The following is a 21,390-nucleotide window of genomic DNA, read 5'->3' as shown; positions in this document are numbered from 1 at the left end:
CTGAACGGAGCGACTATATGCGCCTTGACCGCCATGTCGGACGATGAAGGTAACCCTCTGGGTGCCTTTGCCATCAGCGAGGATTTCGTGCAATCTCCAACACATCGACAAGCTGGCACAAACAAGGTCGACTTCGACGGACTACTGCAAGAAAAGCCACTCCAGCTCCATGAGGATCTAGCAAAAGGGAACGGAGGCCAAGCCTGGCCGGCTGGTCATGTTCTGGCCAAGTATCTGCTACGGATGAAGAGGGATGAGCTGAAGAAATGCAATTCGATGTTTGTAGGACGAAGTCACCTCCATGAAGCGGTCAGTCTTGACGCACAGAAACTGATATTTGACCTGCAGCGTTGAGCTTGGTTCAGGAGGTGGTTTGGTCGGGTATGTTGTGCAGGCACGCGACCAATATGTTGTCTTTCATGGCTGACCGCCGATAGGCTAGCCGTTGCCGTGGGGTGCAGACCGGCCCATACCATGTGCATTACAGATCAGGAGTCGATGTTGGCTCTTATGCAAAGAAATATCCAATTAAACAGCCTTCAAACTGCTGTCCGCGCTGCAGTCTACGAGTGGGGTGGTGCGCGACCAGCCGATGTTCCTGCGCATCCGGATATCGTTCTTGCAGCTGGTCAGTCCAAGATGAAAGTCAAAAGGTCGAAAGTTCTTGTCATTACTGACGCAAATGGCCATTTACAGACTGCGTGTATTTCGAACCAGCTTTCCCGCTGCTGCAGAAAACCCTCGAGGACCTCATCGGTGCAAACAGCATATGCTATTTCTGTTTCAAGAAGAGGCGGCGAGCAGACATGCAATTCATGAAGGCCGCCCGAAAGACCTTCATCATCGAGGACGTGCTTGACGATCCAGATCGAGAGGTTTACGCCCGTGAGAACATTTCTCTGTAGGTATCCCGCTCAGCTGAGCATTGCAGCCCTCGCTAACGAGCTGCAGATGCACAATCAGGCGAAGACCATACCCGTGACGGCCTTGACATGAGGTACCAGAGCTGAAGTACTCCTCTGCACGGGAGACACCTCTGGGATTCTCCAAGCGAGCATAGGAGCAGTGCCGCAGAACTGCATGTCTGACAGCGGCTTTCCTAAACGCAGCTCCCTCTGCAGCTATTCGCAGCCCTTATTTAGCTATTCGTAGCCCGTTTGCCTTAAGGCTACTTTCGAACTTCGTAGCTCCGTAGGAATTAGGAGTACTCTACCTTACTATTTCGAACGTATTTTAGACGTACGTATAGTCATTACGTTTACTCTTTACGAAATCGTAACGCGCGTAGGTCTCCTCCGAAGGTTATTACGAGCGCGAGGGACGAGCCTTTTATAATTACCGTAGGAAGGAGGCGCGCTAGTAGGGGGTAGGGAAGTCGGCGTTAAAATTACTTAAGGACAAGCTAATTACTTTGATTAAAGTAATAGCCTTAGGCCGAAACGGGCTGCGAATAGCTAAAGAGGGGCTGCGAATAGCTGCAGAGGGAGCTCTATTTAGTAAAGCCGGTCTAACAGTGTTACTATCACAATTTATACAAACCATTGCTAAACACGAGGCATCGGGCGGGCACCCGGCGCTTAGAGCTTCGAGCCTACTAGAGCTCTGCGCGATTACTATCGACTGGTAACCACGGGAAATTGACATGCCACAACGACTGGTCAACTCTTGTGAAGCAATATCAGTACCAATCAATCGTCTGCTCGACATGAAATGCCGCATGAATATTGTGCCCTGGAGTCTAATTATGTTGGTGAGATTCAGCCGTGAACCGAGAGCTCGTGGCATGATAGCCCCCACGCTTCTACATGCATGATTGCGTGCGCCGTCGCAGCCATAGCACGAGCGTCTTGCATACGCTAAGTGAAGTGCGGTTACGATCACCCGTACTTGCCCGATCAGACGTGCTAATGTGCCAGAACTCCGGGCCTACGACCGTCCAAGGAACGTGAATTATTAGTTGAAGCATTGGCGACGAAGATAATCACTTCGGACAAGCAGACGGTGAATTCATTCTGCGGATGCCCGACGCTTACGCAGCAAGAATGCCGACGATCCGCACTGCACAAAGGCGATCATCGGAAGCGCAAGGGACGGAAACAAAAGGTGACGATGCAGGTGCTGATTTAGCGCTGGTCTTCTTTGTAAGAGGTTTGCCTGGATAAATGGGCAATAGTGGAGCTGCGAATCACGATCGCGCACAGCTCGGATAAGGGCACAGAGCGTCAAGCGCGCCAACCCTTCGTCTCTTCAATAATACCGACCCGGGCCCAGTCTTTACGATCGAGGTCCTTCCTACACATTCAACTCTTTCTCTTCTACCACAACCAGTATGGATTACCAAACCAAACGAATGTGTGGCCGCGCGCCTAACACGCACAAGATGCTGAGCCATTTATTGTGAGCGCTTGCATATTCGAACGCACGGGGCCGTCATCAGTCTCACAGCCCTGCCTTTGACGCCAAGGCTGTGCTCTGGAAGGCCAGCGATCACCACATTCAACAACACCAACACCACACGCTCGCCGCAGCAGCAACCACAACTGTACAATTTCACAACACGCCATTTGTCACGTCCACGATTAATTTACTTCACAATGCCTTTGAGCTGTTTCCGTCCGAGGACGGCAGATCTCGCCTACGATTCTACCGAAGCATGTCGGCCAAAGCCGCGCCCAAAGCCCACCAATGACAGGCCGAAGAGCTCCTCCAAGTTTCACCTCCATCGCCATAGCTCTGCAGATTCGCGCTCGAGTAAGTCGAGCTCGATCAGCAACGACAGCATATCACGATTGCCACCATGTAGTCGACTGTCGGATCCCAGTGTCGACGCGATGATGATGCCACTACCACCAGACCCTCGACCAAGCAGATGTCTAAGACTGAGCAATCCGAAGACCTATGGCGACATCGTCTCGAGTATGAAATGTGAGAAGGGATGCAGAGACTGGAGGAACTTTGCAGTGTTCCATGACGACGATGTGGACATGACCAAGTCTGCCGATGATATTGCGAGGAAAGTCGCGGCTGCATATGAGAGAAAGTGTAAGCTACTCGACAGCTTCTCATCAGAAGCACATGCGAAAGACTTGCTGGAGGACACCTTGCTTGCATAAGTCGACGATGTGATTGCTGGGATGGCGCACGTAGTAGTCATGTGTGCGGGTTGTTGTCCTCACAGCGAGCCTCGCAAATGGGGCGATTAAGCTAAGGAGAAAAACATTCAACCTCACTACAGACCCTATGAATTCACATCACTCGGTGTGATTGAGAGATTCGATGTCTCAAACTACGACTACGACTCGTCGTCCAACACCAACAGCGAACGCATCACAATCCACCAATATGGCACTCACCAACCTCACTTCGTCCAACTCGATGCAAGACAAGCAACGTCGAAGGAAGCCAAGCTCTTCATTCCCCGAAACGCCACCGCGGTCATCTGAGAGCTCAGGCGAAGAAATGCAGATCAGCCCATTGACAGAAATTTCTTCCCCAGCCTCATCCAGTTCCACTACCCGTCTCCAGCAACCATATCTCCACTTCCTGATGCCGGAGCCGCCTGATCACATGGACGACGACATGATCGACCAAATATGCTTGTGGCGCCGCATACTGCTAGCCAGACGGCGCAACAAGGACTGGCGCAACACTCCTGTCTTCGACGAGGTGGACGATGAGAGCGATGAGCCTCCCAGACGTATTCGTTGCTTGTCCGGATCGTAACATCGACGATCGAGGGATGACCCTGGTGACTTGATATATCCGCCATAACGGCTTGAGTGGATGAAGGCGGTGAGCTTCCCAACGGACATATATGCCACCTACCGTACATCGCGATAGTGCTCGGCTGCGACGATCAGATTTTGATTTCGAATATTGAAGCGTTCAAGCGTGGCGCTATGGGCGAAACCAACGTAATGCGAAGCATACGTTTTATGTATTGGGTTGAATTAAATGTACTTTGAAAGCCATGCGCGTTCCAACCTGTCCCGTTATCTTACCAACTACGTGCTATACCATACTTGCGATTACCAGTGGTGTATGCAGTGACATTGCCATTCATGTCGGCGGCGATCAGCAGTCTTGGCAAACCAGCATGAATCCCGCTTCACATGTCAAAGTCGCATCCATCACTCTCATCCCTCTCACTTTCACATACATAGCAACCATGCTCCCACGACCACGAATCCAGCCTTCGCGGCTTCACAACCTCCTGAAACAGCATGTCCCACCCCGCCGCACCATCGTCGCCGCTCCCCGCCCCGGCTCCGGTCCTTTGATGGAACGCCGCGGCGACCGCGCCCTCCCCACCCTCTCAACAGGAATCCCCCGCTGGCTCAAAACCCTCCCCCTCTTCGCCTTCATCATGGTCGGCTCAGCGTTGGCGATCTTTAATTACCAGAAACAGAGTTCATCCGTCGTGAGCAGTACGCTCTACGCCTTGCGCACGAATGCGGAAGCGAGGGAGATCTTGGGGGATGAGATCTACTTTAATAGTAAAGTGCCGATTATTTGGGGGGAGCTGAATCAGTTGCATGGGAGAATTGACATTCAGTTTTGGGTCAAGGGGACGAGGGGGAAGGGGTTGATGACTTTTAAGAGTGAGAGGAGGACGAGGATGGGGTTTGTGAGTACACCCGCTGCGATGGCCGAGCTAAAGCGATGAGCTCGCGGATACCGGGGAATTTACGTGCTGATTTCCTGGTTGTAGTTCGAGACGACGGAGTGGACCCTACATCCAGCAGGCGGACGGGTGATATCGTTGTTAGAGGCGGAGAAGAAAGATCCTTTCATCCAGGAGACAGCAGACAAGATTACAGTCGCCACATGAGACGTCGTCCGCGAAACCAGCGAAGGCCTTGCCCTGGCCTCAATCATCGATGGCCTAGCCAGTAGCAGCATATGCACATGGCTTGTCCAAAGCCATCGAAAATATCGACAACATCGTGGCACCTGGTAGCAGGCTAACAAGACACTTCAGTCACTACGCCCAGAGTGGAGGTAGCAAAGTAACGCGAGGGCGCGACAGCATGTTGCCACAAACAGTACATGCAACGCTATCCTTTGACGCCGTGCTCATCCACATCTGGCCGGGCATCTCAGTCATGAGCCTTCTAGAGCTGGTGGCGGATTGCAGTAGACGTCTGTGAGGTCACGGGAACTTTAATACATATATACCCATTGCTAGGTAGCTTGTCTCGGTCACAGTAGCTTTGTACGACCAGTCTTGTAAGAACCCATCAGGACCAAAATTTTCCCGCAACAGTAACTCTGTTCTATGGCGATTCTGGTATCGTGCGTACGCATCGGCTGGAAGGGAGAGACCTCGATTTTCCAGCCCTGACTTTATAATCTCATCCTCTTTGCTCACTCGTCGTTGGTCTTCGTTACATTACGAAAGCACAGACCACAAGCGTCGGCGCACATGTGAATGGGCGTTGGGGATGCACTTTAAATCCTTTAAGGATACTAATGCACAAAGCCACTCCATGGCGAAAGGCAAGAAGCGCAAGCTTCATGCGGCAGACGACAGCAGCAAGAGCAACGTGAAGGCAAAGAATAAATCTGCGACCACATCTACCAAAGCACGGGAGCCGACGATACCTTTCCACGCTGAGGACCGCATACTATTGATAGGCGAAGGCGACTTCTCATTCGCCAAGTCGATCGTCGAGCACCATGGCTGTTACGAAGTCACCGCAACATGTTTTGACTCCCCGGAAGTGCTCTTCTCGAAATACGATCCGCAAGCCAAACAGCATGTGCAGTATCTCGAGGACGAGAGCCAGACCGTGCTGTACAACGTCGATGCTACGAAGCTCGATCAGAACAAACAGCTGCGTAATGGATCGCAGTACGATGCCATCCTCTTCAACTTCCCACATGTAGGTGGAAAAAGCAAGGATGTCAATAGGCAAGTACGCTTTAACCAGGAATTACTTGTCAAATTCTTCAAATCAACTTCCTCGCTATTGGCCGAGGGTGGGAAGATCGTGGTGACATTGTTTGAAGGCGAGCCATATTCGCTTTGGAATGTGAGAGATCTGGCGAGGCATGCTGAGCTGGAGGTGCAGCGGACGTTCAAGTTTGTGGCTGAGGCGTATCCGGGCTATAGTCATGCGAGGACGCTGGGCAATATTGATGGAGGTGGTGGCTGGAAGGGCGAGGATAGGGAGGCGAAGAGCTTTGTGTTTCAGAGGAAGGGCGCGGATGCTACGAAGAACAAGAAGCCTAATTCGAAGAATGCGAAGAGGAAGAGGCCACGAGAAGAGGACAGCTCGGACGATGAGGGCTGAAGGATATCGCGCCCCATTGTCGTCGAGGTTATTGCAGATAATCTAGCAATCGGCAAGCACACCGATCAGCGCTCAGCGTGTACAGATTTCTGGCTATATCCCAAAACGCGATCGTTCCACGCCAGGAAGCAAGATCACCAGTCATCGCGCGGGAGGGCGAAATATCTTGAGCGTGCGTTTGGCCTGCAAGAAGTTTTGGTTTGTCAGAGACAAGACCTTTCATATCAAAGAACGCAGAAACCTCAACAAGTCCGTCGACCAAATGGCTAAGATCGACAAAGGCACTTGAGCGAAGAAGGGCTCTGACTCTAGCGAAGCCAGTAATGCTGTTGGGAACTTGGAAAGTGATGGCAAGCTCAGTCACTTAACCTCTACTCTCGAAATGCTGCGAAGCACTATTATCAGCTATATCTATAAGGACTATCCGTCTAGAAGCAGAAAATGATGATGAGCGCAGCCGCTCAGCACGTTGCTTCATCTCAGGGAGCGCAAGATAGGCATAATGCTCTCGAGGTCTGTGTCACGCCTTGGGTGCGAGATTCTTTTTCAATACTCTAGTCGCTAATTGCGATGCTCAATGCGCTGTGGCAGCCTACCAGATCTTCCAGTCTCTCCATCCCCAAAGGCTGAGTTGTGCAGGTCCAGGACAGATTGATCGACAAAAACTTTTCTGGAAAGCTCGGGCTCGGGTATTTGAGATGTGCTCATCTTTCTCAAACACCAAACCTGTCGTCCTGCGGATTGGTAGCATGTAGCCATCTTGAGAAGGGTCATGAAGGGGAGTACACAAAGAATCCTGAGGATCAGAAGCTGCGGCAAGAACAGGAGCGGTACCGTGTCATTTCTGCGAATCTCCTGGGAAACCTGAATAGGTGGTTCATTGGCCGACCCGATGCTTCCATATCGTGGCAAAGGAGATAGCTGCGTTGTGTTTCAAAGCACCTATCTCGGTTGACCTAAATAGCTGTAATGCCAGGATACCACGCTTTGCCAATCCGTTCCACTTCCTTGATATAGCGTGGGCTTGTGATCTCCATAGATCCTCGATTGCGATTAGTTCGGGGATCGTGGTCGTCTGGTACATAGAATGGATTGCGAAGGAGGCGAATGTATGCTGTCTGCAGAGCCTGGAATGCCTACTTGACGCGTCAGCTCCAGATATCAATTGTGATATACACACCGTAGGCGGGTCGACTTACGGGTGTCAAGTCGCTGTTCCTCAACCCCAGGATGGCGATCTTCGCCGCCTCCGGGCTAGGCGCCGTCCTACCCTCCATGTCCACCACAACGACCAGCTTGACTCCAGTGTTCGTGAGCCAGCCGTAGAGGGCGATCCGTTCGTCTAGGGCATGTAGCAAGCCGAAGTCGTGGCCGATTGTCTTTGATGGCATTCGAGCTTCGAAAATATCGAGGCTGGAGTTGAGCATGAAAGAGTATTCGAGTCTGTTGCGTTCCTGTGTTTGGCCTTCTGGTCCTGTAGCTGGGAAGAGAGCAATGTGGAGTGGGTTGTTCTGCAATGCGTTGTTAGTGTACTGTTTGGTAGTGGTAAGAAGAGGCATGATTTGTGGCGTACGTGTCGGCCTATCACGCCTATACAGGCGATGGATGGACTTCGACTGTCCATCTTGACGAAGTTGGGTTCCAGTCTTGGGTTTCAGCATTTCATACCATCGTCACATCGTTTGAGTCCCTCAGTCGCCGTACTGTCAACGCGAGGCATCACGGTCGTGCTCAGGCATTAAATGCGGCTCGGAGATCTGGAATGAATGTCGGCTGTGTCCGCCTCTCAAGATCTAGCTTGACCAATCATGTCACAGTAAATACTCTCGTCATGACCGGCCATATCGCCACGCATTGAATGTTCACTACAACACCACACACTCTCCTCTCTCTACGTCTTCTTCTCCGCCATTGATACCACACTACAGTCGGCACCATGTTCTCCACCACACGACAAGCGACGGCTCTGGCGCTGCGCGGTACGGGCTCACCTACACATTCGCGAGACGCTTCGTGGAGACTAATGAATGTACAGCCAAACCAATGACCGCCGTACAGCCCTTCCGTGTCGCCAATGTTGCCTTCATATCCTCGACCCCGAAGAACCCAGCAGAGCCAGCAATGCAGAGACCAGGTCTTGTGCGAGGGGCACCAGGCACACCCCCTCCAATGAAGCAGGGAATGCCAGAATCAGTACCATTACCGAGTCAAGAAGGCACAAAGGGTGTGATGCAATACGCGCTGTACGTTCAAGATATGGAGTGGGATGGGTCGGACTAGAGTATTGACGGCGTTGCAGCACCACCATGGACTCAATCGCGAACTGGGCCCGCCAAGGCTCCCTCTGGCCCATGACTTTCGGCCTTGCCTGCTGCGCCGTGGAGATGATGCACCTGTCGACACCACGATACGATCAAGATCGCATGGGGATCATCTTCCGTGCCTCGCCTCGCCAATCCGATGTCATGATCGTTGCTGGAACACTCACAAACAAGATGGCTCCTGCACTACGTCAAGTCTACGACCAGATGCCTGATCCGCGATGGGTGATAAGCATGGGTAGCTGTGCCAATGGCGGTGGCTACTACCACTACAGTTACTCAGTCACAAGAGGTTGTGACAGGATCGTGCCGGTTGATATCTACGTTCCTGGATGCCCGCCCACGAGCGAGGCGCTCATGTTTGGGTAAGTCTTATATATTCTCTGATTGGATCATGGCTAACATACCGGGGGATAGTATCTTCCAGCTTCAGAAGAAAATGAGGCATACGAAGATCTCGAGGATGTGGTATCGGAAGTAGGTAGTTCGAGGTCGAAAAATGTTCACTTTCACGGCATATAGCGGCGTTGTGGACCAGAGCGAATCAGTAAGGGCTTCCTGTATATATTCATGCAAAAACCTTGAGCATACTATATTCGAGGCTATGCTCGTTTGATCTCTCCTGTTTAAACCCATGTTCATCGACCTTTCATCTTTGCGAAGCTCGGATAAAACTCTTCCACGTGACCGTGCCTTCATAGCTCGTTCCCGAATCTCCCGAAGCTCAACGACAACCTTTCCTCCACACTCCGCTTTCTCCTCTCCAACGTTACATCTTCCTGCAGTACCGTTTGTACGATGATGTCGCCGCTGCAGCGTGCCTGGCAGATGGCTCACGTCACTGCATGATGTTCCTCCGGCGGAACATGACTAGTCTGCGTGCCTGAGCTCGTGTTCCTGGCGATGATCGAGGGCGGGGCTGGTGGTATACGAGGAGTGTTAGGTAAGGTGAGGTATGTATTCTTGTATCGTTTCCCCTGTTCTGCTAGACAACTCGTGGGAGACTACACCCCAGGCCCTTACTCGCAGACATGGAAAGAGCACTTTTGTTATCAGGCTTGTTCGTGAGCGCTGTCTTTGCAAAGAGTGGAAGCAGTATCCTTGATTTCGTCGATCCATTGATTGGGACGGTCAACGGCGGCCATGTCTTCCCTGGTGCTACACTGCCGTTTGCGATGGCGAAAGCAGTCGCAGACGTGAATGGCGAGGATCAAGGTGGTTTCGCATCGGATGGGTCCAACATTACTGGGTAATTCATACAACCATAGTCATGAGATGAGTGCTAACGTTTGGTAGCTTCTCTCATATGCACGACTCTGGCACTGGTGGGGTAAGTGACTACATTAGTATGAGATTTGGTAATATTTGACGCAGGACTCTGACCTCCATTCTCTGCAGTCACCAAGTCTAGGCAATTTCCCAATCTTCCCACAAGCAGGTTGCCCGGATGATCTCGTCGACAATTGCATCTTTCCAAAGGACGACCGTGCAGTTCCTCGCATCAATGGTACCGCCCAGGCTTCACCGGGCTACTTCAGCATCGAGCTGGCAACCAACATCAAGGCCGAGATGACCACAACGAACCATACGGCCCTGTACCGCTTCACGTTTCCCTCGACGCCAACAGAGGTCAATGCCACTCTCAGCCCACTGATCCTAGCAGATCTCTCGGACCTGCCAAACTCGAGGATCAACGGCTCGATCAATGTCACCGATACCACTGGCCGTATCACAGGATCTGGCACTTTTAGCCCTAGCTTCGGCATAGGCAGTTACACCCTCCACTTCTGCGCCGACTTCTCGGGCGCCCAGGTCAGAGACACGGGGGTCTTCATGAACAACCGCGCCGGCACCGAGCCGAAGAACTTGACCGTGGTACAGGACGGTGTCAACAACTCCCCAGACATCTTGCCAGCAGGAGCCTGGACCCGTTTCCACGCCCCATCGAACGGCAGTATCCTAGCCCGAGTAGGCGTAAGCTTCATCTCCCCGAGCCAAGCCTGCCACAACGCGGAGACAGAAATCCCGAACTTCGACTTCGAAGCCGTACACCAAGCTGCGGGGGATACCTGGACCAACACTCTCGGCGTCATCGAAGTGACCCCCGGCGCCGGCGTGAATACAAGTCTCCAAACCGTCTTCTGGTCCGGCGTCTACCGCGCCTCTATCAGTCCACAAGACTACACGAACGAGAATCCACTCTGGAATAGCACCGAGCCGTACTACGACTCGTACTACTGTATCTGGGACAGTTTCCGCAGTATCCACACCCTCATCACCATCCTCGATCCCGTCTCCCAAGTTAGGATGATGAGGAGTCTCGTCGATATCTACCGGCACGAAGGCTGGCTGCCAGACTGCCGGATGAGTTTGTGCAAGGGCTTCACACAGGGAGGCTCGAATGCGGATATTTTGCTCGCTGACACTTATCTCAAGATTCGATCTATTGCTGATGGAATGGATTGGCAGACGGCTTATGCGGCTGTGCGGAATGACGCTGAGAACGAACCTAAGGATTGGAGTGTAGAGGGTAGAGGTGGGTTGAAGAGTTGGAAGGAGTTGGGGTACATTCCTACTGATGACTATGATCCTTATGGCGTCGGACCATTCACAAGGAGTATCTCGAGGACAGTGGAGTACGCATACGACGATTTCTGTATCGCCGAGTTGGCCAGTGCATTGGGGTATGGGAGCGATGCGCAGAAGTACTACCAGAGTGCTGGGAACTGGCGGTAAGCTACTGCGAACTCCTCCCCTCTCTACGATCAAATTACTGACACCCAAGCACAGAAACATGTTCCTCTCCACGCAGAACTCGTATATCAACGGCACCTCAACAACCTTCACCGGCTTCCTGCAACCCAAATTCCTCAACCAAACCTGGGGCTACCAAGACCCAATCTTTTGCTCCCCGCTCCTAAACTTCACCTCCTGCTACCTCAACCCCACCGGCCACGAAACCTACGAAGGCTCCGCCTGGCTGTACACCTGGTTCGTGCCGCAAGACCAAGCCTCTCTCATCAACCTCCTAGGCGGCGCCGACGAATTCGTGCGTCGACTCGACTTCTTCCACGAGAGCGGACTCCTCTATATCGGCGACGAGCAAGGTTTCCTCCCGGTCTACCAGTACCATTATGCTGGACGGCCGGGGAAGAGTGCGGCGAGGAGTAGGTTTTATATTCCGAGTCAGTTTAACGATACGCTCGTCGGGATCCCCGGGAATGACGATAGTGGTGCTATGGGATCTTTCGCGGCGTTGGCTATGTTGGGCTTGTTTCCGAATCCGGGCCAGGATGTCTATCTTATCACGCCGCCGTTCTTCGAGGAGTGGAGTATTACGAATCCCGTTACGGGGAAGAAAGCTACGGTGCGGAATGTGAATTTTGATGGGACGGGGTGTATATATATTCAGAACGCTACTCTGAATGGTGTCCCTTACACGAAGAACTGGATTCAGCATTCTTTCTTTTTGGAGGGAGGGGTGCTGGAATTGACCTTGGGGAGCAGTGAGAGTGCTTGGGGGACGAGGGAGGAGGATTTGCCGCCGAGTTTGTCCACGTCTAATAAGACGATGGGGATGTATGGGTGGTAGAAGGATGTAAGCAGTGGTCTTCGGGTGTGAAAGTGGCCGGTATCACTCTATGAAAGTAACAGCAGACCGCATGAAGCTTCACGGTATAGTGCATCTCCAGTCCCTGTAGCGCGCTGGCCTTCTGTAGTCAGACTTTTGAAGCAAGGAACGCCCGGATACCTGCACGCAAGAACACCATGATATACCTTTCCTATCTATCCACGAAACTCCTCAAGACCGAACCTCAAACCCCTCTACAAAGCAAGCATAGCCCCAAACGCACCCAAAGCCGCTAGACCAACCAAATCCATACCTAGACGCGCCGCAGCACCGGTATAAGGCTTAGCAGACGCGCTCGCGGAGCTGCCGCTCGAGGTTCCACTTGCGCCGTTGGAGCCTGATCCGGAGCCGCTGGTGCCTGATCCCGAACCGCCGCTGCTGGATTGAGTGGCGGTGGGTGCGCTGTGGGCGGAGGAGACGGTGCCGTTGGCTGTGGCTGTTGCGAAGCCCGAGGAGGCACCGCCTGTGAGGATTGCGCCGGAAGAGCCGGTTGCGAGGATAGCGCCGGAGGAGGTCATGGAGGCTGTGCCTGAGCTGGAAGAAGAGGAGGAGGTGGCGGAGCAGGAGGTGGTGTTTTCTGCAGAATCACATGTTAGTGGGTAGTTCTCATTCTTTCCTTCGAGACTATTCGAGATGTTATGTGTAGACTTACTAATCGTGACGCCAGCGCCAGCACACACACTCGCGAACCCGCTCATGGCCAGCTGGACAGTATCGGCCGTGCAGTTCTTGCAGATGTAGGACTCGACCGCCGTGGCATTGTTGCCGCTGCAGACGGCGGAGAGAGTGGCGGGGTTGGGCTGGGTGTTGACGGCTGCGATGAGGCAGGCGGGTGGGGTGGCCAGGACGCGGGTCGCGACGGCGAGGAGGGCGAAGAGGGTGGTGGGTTTGGCGAACATGGTGAACGTACTACTGATTGGTTGTTTTGTGGTGGTGTTCGTTTGTGAGTTTGGTTAGTGGTGGTTGTTGATGTCCCGTGATGGTTGAAAGGTGGGTAATGAGTGACTGTGAAGAAGCTGGCTGTCTGTAAAGAGTGACTAGGTGAGTAGATGATTAATGTGTTGGGTGAGACGAGTATGAAAGGCTGCTATACAGGAGATGCGACTGCGACGCTCTTCTCCAACACCGCGCTGGCGTGTCAGGGGTCAGTACTAGTAGTCTCGAAACAATCTAGCGCCTGTTTCAGCAGTCGCCAGATCACGTGCGGATAGTTTGACATGGGATGGTGACGTATATGGAGAGACGATAGATTGTCTACAGCCATTGTATGCTTTCACGTCTGCCAGATGCGCTACCCCAAGGCATGCTCGCGCGCTCATGTCTGTCGCAGCGGGTGACGCCTTTAACCATCGTCCAGGCGACGACGAGACGATCATTTCATGCATCCTTTCGCTGCCATGATGGATTGCCAAATTACTACGAGGCATTGGACTTGCCGACCAGTGCTACACCCAGCGAGATAAAGAAGTGCATCGCCCACCTGAAACTCGCAAGGACATGACTAATACAAAATAGACAATTCTACAAACTCTCCAAAGCCAACCACCCAGACCTCCACCCCAACGACTCCCACGCCGCGGAACGCTTCGTCAAAATCTCCGAAGCCCACGCCACCCTCGGCTCGCCGCAAAAGAAGACTCGCTATGACAGGGACTTCCTCCGCGCATCCCCGAGTAGTACTGCCGGACCATCAGGAGGACCATCAGGCTCCTACTCCTCCGCCCACGCCGGCAGTCGTCCAGCCAGCGGCCTGAGTAGACGCCGAACGCAGTTCCGTGGACCACCGCCGAGTTTCTACCGTAGTGGAGGCTGGGGCGATCAGGGTGAGAAGAGAGGCGAAGCCGCTAGTCAAGCAGGCCATGCACATGAGGCGCAGAGCCAGCAGCAGCAACAGCAGTCACAAGCAGGTCCAGCAGGCACAGGCCCCGGCGGCTTTACCTCAGGCTTCGACAATGACGTCCGGCATTTCGACCACGACGGGCATTACAAGACGCATAGTGGGATAGAACGCACACGGCATAAGGCGAGGCGGAAAAATCGGGTGTATGCGGAGGATCTTGAAGGGGCGGTGGGAGGGAGTTCGGCGTTGTTCAACTTTGTGATGATTAGTGGGGTGCTTTGTATTATTTTTGGGGTGTCGGGGGGGTTGATGAGTTTTTCCTCTGCGGGGAAGGAGAAGGGGAAGAAGGAGGAGAGATGAGGGTAGAGAGTGAGAAGGATGGTGAGGTGGGATGATGTGGTAAACGTGTCACTTGGAGAATGAGCAAGTGGTCTGGATGTGTATCGTACACTCATCATCTGTAGGACGTGAAAGCAATCACAGCAGCCGTTCGCAGGGCGGATGAAAAGCAGGAGAGGTCCTTCACGGCTGCTACATGTATCAGCTGACCCCTCCTGCATCTCATCCACGATCGCAGCCCACCTAACACCAAACAAGAACATCCTCCAGAATAATAGCCTGGCGCAACAAAGCACTAACTCTGACACTAACAGCAGCAGTGTTCCCAGCCCGAAACCCACCACGACTCAATGGCGCCTGACCACAGACCACCGCATGCTGATCCAAGAAATGCGATCCCCATCCAAACCTCACCATAGCCTTGAACACCTGACCCCAACTCAACATCCGCAGCTCATCCGGAAGCTTCAAATCGAAACCACACTGGGAGCACTTTCCACCACCATCAACCCGTCTCGCTCTCACCATGCTACCAGACCCAACAAGCATACGAGGAGTCTCCTCTCCCCGACCGAAAAGTCTCAGCACCCGGACCCGTCTGACCAGCTGCATAGCTTGCGCTCTGTCGAGTTCGCCTGTTCCCGTTGGATCGGTGAAAGCGGACTGGAGTAGCTGTACCATCTTCTCCTCCCTTTCCAACTCCTTCAAGAGTGATCGACCAGCATGCAACAGCGACGACGATGTCGAGGGCGATAACCGCTGCAGCTCGAAAAGCGCGAAAATCAAATCCACCAATTTCCTCTCCTGCCTGACCGCCGAGGCCAGAACAGGCGATGAACCCATCGTCCTCGTCGTCGTGGCGGTGGCAGCAAAAGACGAACTCCCACCCCTAACAAACACCCTCCCAAACCCTTTCGCCTTATCCTCCAGCTCCCTCCGCTGCGCCAACATCTGATCCGAACCCGTCATGAATTGCGTCCAATCGTAGTACAACTCACAATACCCCTCCCATCTCGCCAACGCTCCCAGGAACTCTATCCCGCTCAACTGACGCAGCATAGCGATCGCGTCGCGGAGACGTTTCTGCTCCCGCGCGATGCGTTTACGGGCTATTACCGGTCCGTGGAGGCGGAGGTGGGAGGTGAAAGAGCGGGAGATTTTGCGGCAGAGGAGGAGGGTGAGGGTGGGGAGGTGGGTGAGAATCAGGGTGAGGAGTTCGGGGGGGAGGTTCGCGAGGGGGCCGGGCTGGGTTGGTGAGGTTGGTTTCGTGGACTGAGATAGGGTATGAGCGTGAGAAGGGACGGGATCGGGGAAAAGTGATTTCCCAGGCGCTTGTGTGGTGGTGTTGGGTGGCGTGTCGGACGTCGTTATCTCATTACTACTGGTTTCAGAGACGGGAGAGGGAATGAGTGGTCTCCCAGGCGCCGATGCGGTGTTTTGAGCTGGCGTAGCGGACTTCAGTACCTTCTCCTCCTCACGTCCCGGTGAGAGGCTGGCAGAAGTGACAGAGCGCTTGAGATCCGACATCTCTGGGATTCCCGAATCGTGAGTGGTGGGCGAGGTGCGGCGCATCGTGGTGAGGTGTGGTGGAGGCATTCAGTAGTATCAAGTATCCGACTGACGTTAGGGATAGCAGAAGGAAAAAAAGGGTAAAAGAGTGCCACCTTCGCCGTCACGGATAGAGAGAGAGAGAGAGAGAGAGAGAAAGCAGCTACATCATAACAAGACTCCACCAAACTATGCTCCAAAGAGAAGGAAGCCAGGCCACGCTAGTGGGACATCCACCTACCATCTTATCGGGAAGCATCTCGTTGGACAAGCAAATGTTTCCCATCCCAACTGAGCGAGCTACCTCTCTACCTAAGTCTCGTGACTCTTGCCCCTGAGATGAAGACAACTCGAACTTCCAGCCATTCCCCACCCTACCACCATCACGAATCACGAATCACGAGATCCTGTACCCTGTCGAGAGAAGGGACGGCAGGCGTCTACGTCGATTCACACACGAAAAAGGAACAAGGAAGTGAGAGGGAAGAGAACTTTCCCTTCCACGCTGGTGAAGGCAAGATTCATGGGGGTTCTGGTGGTGAACGTTACATGCCAAGCGCGGAGGGATCTAGCTTCCTTCACGCAGCTTCTACTTCTCAGCGAGGAAGCAGCACTAGAGTCGGATGGACTCGAGGGGAAGGATGAGAAGCCCATCCCGCGGCCTACGGTGATAGTGCAGTGTCAGAAGTGCGTAGGACGAGATCCACACTACTCGGACTCCCTCCACAAGCAGAGATGATCAGACGGGTCCGCCCGATCACGACTGAACTGATCTGATCTGATGCTAACCCCCGACCTCAAGCAGCTCCCAAACAACACAACGGTGCATGCTCGCCTCTTGTGACAAACACACCAAGCGTAAAAGCGACATAAACCCCGCCCCTTATGAGCCATCCGAACCCCCCTTCCCCGAACCCAACCAACCATGAATCTTCGCCCTTCCTCCCTCCCTCCCCGAACCCTACGGCTTCCCGAGCAGACAACCTCTCACAACAAGCGCTTCCTCGTTCCCTCCGCCCCATAGATGCCAACGTCCTTTGAACCTCGAACCCAGACGGAAAGTCGACCAGGGCAGCTTAACGCGTGTACCGGTCCTTCTCGTTTTTCTTACCAAGTAGAACCACGTGCTGTTGGCCCAGCCATGGAGAAATCGGGAAGCGAGCACGAAGTTGAAGACTGACGCAGGTACGCGCGATGAAGCAGTCCCAGCAAGCATCCATGGACTCCTCGGAGCAGGGGTAATGCTGCGTTACTGCACACAGTACCAGCAGGGCCTGCTAACCTCTCGCTCTCGGAGAGGAATCGGTAACATGCGGCAATCTGGCGCATCCAACCCATCCGCTTTAATGCGTGCGTGCGCTTCATAGGCGCAGAACACCAAGGCCCTCTCCTGGTAGATTCATCCTTTTTCCACACCCACCTCACTCGTGCTCAAGCCCAACCCCCTCACATCTCCACCGCCTTCCTCGCCATCTGCAACGCCCCCTCGAACGTCTGGTTGCCACCAATAAACCCACTAGCATGCACAAAAACACACCCCTCCACCCCACAAACCCTACTAAGTTCCAAATCCCTCACCCCCCTCCACTGTTCCGGCAACCCCTTGCGATTCTCAAAACTCCCCGCATCCAAACTGACAGCGCGAATCCTCCACTTCGAATCCTTCTCCCCGCTCTCGGCGAAAAGCGCATACAGCACTTCCCCCTTGGCCCCCTGCTCTTCTTCAAGCGTATACAAATGATCTGACCACGGCACACCCTCGGGTTTATACGGAATCACAATAATACGACCCTGGTCATCATACTGTTTCCGCGCGGCGAAAGCCTCCTTCACGACCGCGCGAGCAGGGAGCCAAGAAGCGAAACGGTCGTTGAGTTCGAGGACGAATTGCTGGCCGACGAAGCTGCTGGCGCCGAGGAATCGCGCATCCTCTTCATCTTGGCTTTTACCTGCTTTAGCTGGGTTCGGGGCACCACTAGTAGTTGTCCCGTTTGCTGTGGCTCCTTCCCCACCTTCACGCGCGGAGGGGGCGTAGTTGTAGCGGTTCACTACGCCAGCGATACTGAAGCCTTTATTGGAGAATTTGGGCTCGATGTTTGCTTTCCTCAATGCCGAGGGGTCGTAGAGGGGGATACCGTTATCATTTGCGTCAAAGGCTTCGATGAAGTCTTCATAGATTTTTTGGAAGAGGAGCTCCGTATCGGCGTCTTGGATGGAGAGGTTCGTGACGGTGGAGATGATTTCTTTGCCGTAGTGCATCCACACTAATCCCGCGCTGGAGAGTTTCGTGCTCTTGCCGGGGAAGGTGGCGGTGAAGTCGCGTTGGTGGTGGTCGTACCTCAGAGCTTGATGATGGTGGATACCGCCGACATCGACGACGATGGTGCAGGTTTGGAGGACTTCGGGGTCGCGGGTGCGGGTGATGGTGGCGTGGCGGTAGACGGGGAGGAGTTTGAGGAGGAAGGTGGCGAGGGCTTCGTCGGCGTGGAAGTGGCCGTTATGGGTGCCGATGATGGGGGTGTCGGAGGTGGACGAGGTGGACATTTTGGCGCGTTTGGCGAGGGGTTCGGAGGACATGTACTGGGTTGGTCTGGCAGGTGGTTGCAAGCGGTGGGGGTTGATTTTAAGTCGTGTGGGTTGCGGTGTGATGCTCGATGTTTGTCTAATGCAGTGCGGTATGAGAGTGTAATGGGAGTGAGGTCGAAGAGGAGAGGCAGCAGCAATTATTGTCCTTTGCATTGAGCTTCTCCAACAACGTCACACAGAAATGCTCCCGAACAACATTTTGATAATGGACCCCCTCTTCAGCCAATCGAGACGCTAGCTCGGATCTTCCGCACAGCCACGCGCCAATCGAAAAGCTTCCTGAATGTCAAACATGTGAAAGAGCCAGCTTACGTTGCCAAGAGATTGTTTCAGCGTCTTCAGAAGCGCGTAGTGAAAACCAAGACGTATAAGCATCATCGCGTAGACGACTCAGCTGGCGACATAATTGGCAAAGTCGTCATGATGCTGTAGAGAGTAAGCAGGAGGGCGCAGAACGAGCACGTTCCTGCCAACATGCACCACGCGCGGGACGAGTCGAGGTGAAATCCTGCTGCTGCTGCTGCTGCTGCACCTTGTCATCGCCTATCGATCATCGCGCCTGCCCAGTCCGAGGTCAAGATAGCACGCGACACACCTGCCATCTGCCAGCTTCTGCTCTAGCTGCTTTACTCATCCATCCAACGCACCTGCCCTTTCTACAATATCGAACAGCACACCGCCAGCTGCGAGACTTCCACACCAGCAGAACTACGGCAAGACCAAGTGGGGCAGTCACTCAACATAGCAGGAGCGGTCAAAATCCTGTACCTGTGCCTGCCAAAGACCCAGATATACAAGCGAGGAGCATACTCTACACTCTCTGCTGGACTGGACTGGGTGCCACCACACATGAGTGGGCGCTGGAGCGTCTCCGATCCAATACACACCACCACCACCACCACCACCACCACCTGCCTCCTACACTCCAACAATGATCCTGCGATTCCTCAGCAGCGCCCTCTTCCTCTTCTCCATCGTCTTCACCGTCCCCCTCGCCTTTGACGTCGGCGGAAGGACATGTGGTCTCGCCTTCAGCTTGTCGCTGGCAACATACTACTTCATCCTCAGCTGTCTGCGTCTCGCCACCCCCACCGACTCCCGATGGCGCAAAGCATTGGTCCAATTCTATGCCGGCGTCCAGCCTCTCGTCATCCCAGCACTCCTGATCTGGACGTTGAATAAGTTTAGTGTGGATAGCACAGATGAGACGAATTGGGTCACGCGCGCCTTCTACAATGCTACGAAGCCTCTGCAAGCGAGTCCGAACATGAAGGAGTGGGTGTTTGGGAGAGAAGGACTGCTACAGAATTTCACAATAGGTGCTTGGGATAAAATGCTCCGCTACTCGACCCCCGTCTTCCAACTTTCCGAAGGTTTCTGCACTCTCCTCGTCATCCAAGCCGCAGGGCAAGTGACACGCTACCTCGTCAACAACGGCGACGGCGGCGACGCCTGGATGATCGGCCTCCTGCTCTTCAGCAGCGGCACCATCTCGACTTCCGTCTACTTCCTCTGGCGCATCACCACCTTCCCTGCCCTGGACAGCCAAGACGCCATCTTGATCGGCATAGCCATCACCTGCGCCTTCTTCCTCTGCGCCTGGGGGACCGGGAGCGGCCGCGGCAACGTCGTCGAGTCCTCTTTACTATTCGCCTACATCACACTCTGCATCTACCAAATCTTCACCGACTACCAACCCAGTCATGGACGCCACAACAACAACAACAGCACAAACCCCCTGGACGCCTCATCAGCAGCCGCACCCCAAGCGACAGACTTCCCACCTCTCCCGCCCATCCTAATGGCGAGCTACACCACCCTCCTCCAAGCCTTATCAACCCTCCCAACCACCCTCCACCAAGCCTTCGGCTTCATGCTCGCCGCCCTCGCCACCGTCACCCCTTCGGTAATAACCTCCCTAATCTACCGCCTCATCGTCCTCTACGCCTCGGCCCGCATAATCCCCGCCGTACGAGAATCCGGCGCCCGCGCCCTTACCACCTCCCCCGACGACCACCTCACCCCGGACTCCGACTCTGCCGAAAATGTCCACAGCCTCATGGGTGTCTTAGGAACCTTCAGCCCGAGTATTCTAATTGCGGTCTATACGTCTTTACTGATGCAGCACTTTGCGTCGGCCTCCACGGATCATCCGCGGGAATGGTGGACGAGTCAGGGGGGCGAGGGTGGGGGGAATGTGTGGCGGTGGGCGAATTTGGGGTGGACGATGGTGTTGTATGCGGTGGAGTTGTATTTGGGTGGGGGGGAAGGGGGGGATGGGCTGGTGGGGCATTGGAAGGTTGATTGAGGGGTGTTTTCCCCATGCTGTGATTGGGGGAAGAAAGGAAGGGGAGGAAGGAAGGGAGGGATGGAGATTTTTACCCCGTTCCATGGCAGAAGGAGCTTGGGGGTTACTCCCCCGCCCAGAGCGAGCTATTGGTAGGGCGCAGAGGCCTTGTTACGGCGACCTTACTCACAGACACGCAGCGGGGGGTTTGAAATATGGCACGACTGCGAAGCCAAGGAGACCCCGGTGCGTCATTGACAGCATAGCGACAGTGGCGGCACGAGAGGAGACGGATCAGAGCGGAGTTTGAGCAGACCCGGTCAGGTCAGGTCAGGTCAGGTCCGGGACCACGGAAGCTCACCGAGTCCAGACAGACACGTCAGAAGTTGTCATCCTGGCCCAGCCACAAGAGGTCTGTAGATCGGGTCCCGGGCGGACGCGGGGGGGGGGGGGGGGGGGTAGAGAAAGCATGGCCAACCCAGAGCGTAACATACGGGGGGGTTTGGTTGATGTTGCGGGATAAAAAGAATATAACCCCAAAA

General features: G+C 54.1%; 13 protein-coding genes across 13 annotated transcripts; 9 read left to right on the top strand and 4 right to left on the bottom strand.

The window, feature by feature from the left end:
* Positions 1-33: 33 nt before the first annotated feature.
* Positions 34-905, top strand: EFM6 (Protein-lysine N-methyltransferase efm6; the record flags this gene model as incomplete). Its single annotated transcript, XM_064837498.1, has 4 exons — positions 34-278; positions 349-381; positions 438-628; positions 697-905. The coding sequence occupies 4 exons, from the start codon at positions 34-36 to the stop codon at positions 903-905; spliced, it is 678 nt and encodes a 225-aa protein (XP_064694821.1).
* A 2,437-nt stretch (positions 906-3,342) lies between these two features.
* On the top strand, positions 3,343-3,723 carry LTS14_004797 (uncharacterized protein; the record flags this gene model as incomplete). The annotated part of the gene is made up of 1 exon (XM_064837497.1): positions 3,343-3,723. The coding sequence occupies one exon, from the start codon at positions 3,343-3,345 to the stop codon at positions 3,721-3,723; it is 381 nt and encodes a 126-aa protein (XP_064694820.1).
* Positions 3,724-4,096: 373 nt separating this feature from the next.
* COA1 (cytochrome oxidase assembly protein 1) lies at positions 4,097-4,831 on the top strand (the record flags this gene model as incomplete). The annotated part of the gene is made up of 2 exons (XM_064837496.1): positions 4,097-4,627; positions 4,712-4,831. 2 exons carry the CDS (start codon positions 4,097-4,099, stop codon positions 4,829-4,831), a joined length of 651 nt encoding a protein of 216 aa, XP_064694819.1.
* A 658-nt stretch (positions 4,832-5,489) lies between these two features.
* LTS14_004795 (uncharacterized protein) lies at positions 5,490-6,296 on the top strand (the record flags this gene model as incomplete). Its single annotated transcript, XM_064837495.1, has 2 exons — positions 5,490-5,885; positions 5,934-6,296. 2 exons carry the CDS (start codon positions 5,490-5,492, stop codon positions 6,294-6,296), a joined length of 759 nt encoding a protein of 252 aa, XP_064694818.1.
* Positions 6,297-7,252: 956 nt separating this feature from the next.
* Positions 7,253-7,855, bottom strand: LTS14_004794 (uncharacterized protein; the record flags this gene model as incomplete). The annotated part of the gene is made up of 2 exons (XM_064837494.1): positions 7,253-7,432; positions 7,496-7,855. The coding sequence occupies 2 exons, from the start codon at positions 7,853-7,855 to the stop codon at positions 7,253-7,255; spliced, it is 540 nt and encodes a 179-aa protein (XP_064694817.1).
* A 377-nt stretch (positions 7,856-8,232) lies between these two features.
* LTS14_004793 (uncharacterized protein) lies at positions 8,233-8,576 on the top strand (the record flags this gene model as incomplete). The annotated part of the gene is made up of 2 exons (XM_064837493.1): positions 8,233-8,275; positions 8,332-8,576. The coding sequence occupies 2 exons, from the start codon at positions 8,233-8,235 to the stop codon at positions 8,574-8,576; spliced, it is 288 nt and encodes a 95-aa protein (XP_064694816.1).
* Positions 8,577-8,602: 26 nt separating this feature from the next.
* LTS14_004792 (uncharacterized protein) lies at positions 8,603-9,098 on the top strand (the record flags this gene model as incomplete). The annotated part of the gene is made up of 2 exons (XM_064837492.1): positions 8,603-8,982; positions 9,035-9,098. The coding sequence occupies 2 exons, from the start codon at positions 8,603-8,605 to the stop codon at positions 9,096-9,098; spliced, it is 444 nt and encodes a 147-aa protein (XP_064694815.1).
* A 550-nt stretch (positions 9,099-9,648) lies between these two features.
* LTS14_004791 (uncharacterized protein) lies at positions 9,649-12,209 on the top strand (the record flags this gene model as incomplete). Its single annotated transcript, XM_064837491.1, has 4 exons — positions 9,649-9,866; positions 9,914-9,947; positions 10,016-11,349; positions 11,408-12,209. The coding sequence occupies 4 exons, from the start codon at positions 9,649-9,651 to the stop codon at positions 12,207-12,209; spliced, it is 2,388 nt and encodes a 795-aa protein (XP_064694814.1).
* A 233-nt stretch (positions 12,210-12,442) lies between these two features.
* On the bottom strand, positions 12,443-13,147 carry LTS14_004790 (uncharacterized protein; the record flags this gene model as incomplete). Its single annotated transcript, XM_064837490.1, has 2 exons — positions 12,443-12,825; positions 12,901-13,147. The coding sequence occupies 2 exons, from the start codon at positions 13,145-13,147 to the stop codon at positions 12,443-12,445; spliced, it is 630 nt and encodes a 209-aa protein (XP_064694813.1).
* A 177-nt stretch (positions 13,148-13,324) lies between these two features.
* Positions 13,325-14,448, top strand: LTS14_004789 (uncharacterized protein; the record flags this gene model as incomplete). Its single annotated transcript, XM_064837489.1, has 2 exons — positions 13,325-13,392; positions 13,764-14,448. 2 exons carry the CDS (start codon positions 13,325-13,327, stop codon positions 14,446-14,448), a joined length of 753 nt encoding a protein of 250 aa, XP_064694812.1.
* Positions 14,449-14,670: 222 nt separating this feature from the next.
* On the bottom strand, positions 14,671-15,999 carry LTS14_004788 (uncharacterized protein; the record flags this gene model as incomplete). Its single annotated transcript, XM_064837488.1, has 2 exons — positions 14,671-14,706; positions 14,728-15,999. The coding sequence occupies 2 exons, from the start codon at positions 15,997-15,999 to the stop codon at positions 14,671-14,673; spliced, it is 1,308 nt and encodes a 435-aa protein (XP_064694811.1).
* Positions 16,000-17,374: 1,375 nt separating this feature from the next.
* On the bottom strand, positions 17,375-18,519 carry LTS14_004787 (uncharacterized protein; the record flags this gene model as incomplete). Its single annotated transcript, XM_064837487.1, has 2 exons — positions 17,375-17,491; positions 17,554-18,519. 2 exons carry the CDS (start codon positions 18,517-18,519, stop codon positions 17,375-17,377), a joined length of 1,083 nt encoding a protein of 360 aa, XP_064694810.1.
* Positions 18,520-19,492: 973 nt separating this feature from the next.
* Positions 19,493-20,869, top strand: LTS14_004786 (uncharacterized protein; the record flags this gene model as incomplete). Its single annotated transcript, XM_064837486.1, has 1 exon — positions 19,493-20,869. The coding sequence occupies one exon, from the start codon at positions 19,493-19,495 to the stop codon at positions 20,867-20,869; it is 1,377 nt and encodes a 458-aa protein (XP_064694809.1).
* Between the last annotated feature and the right edge of the window lie 521 nt (positions 20,870-21,390).

This window comes from Recurvomyces mirabilis (assembly GCF_035927965.1).
Source record: "Recurvomyces mirabilis strain CCFEE 5264 chromosome Unknown scaffold_11, whole genome shotgun sequence".
In the NCBI taxonomy this organism is placed as follows: Eukaryota; Fungi; Ascomycota; class Dothideomycetes; order Mycosphaerellales; family Teratosphaeriaceae; genus Recurvomyces; species Recurvomyces mirabilis.
This window is presented reverse-complemented; position numbering and strand designations above follow the sequence as displayed.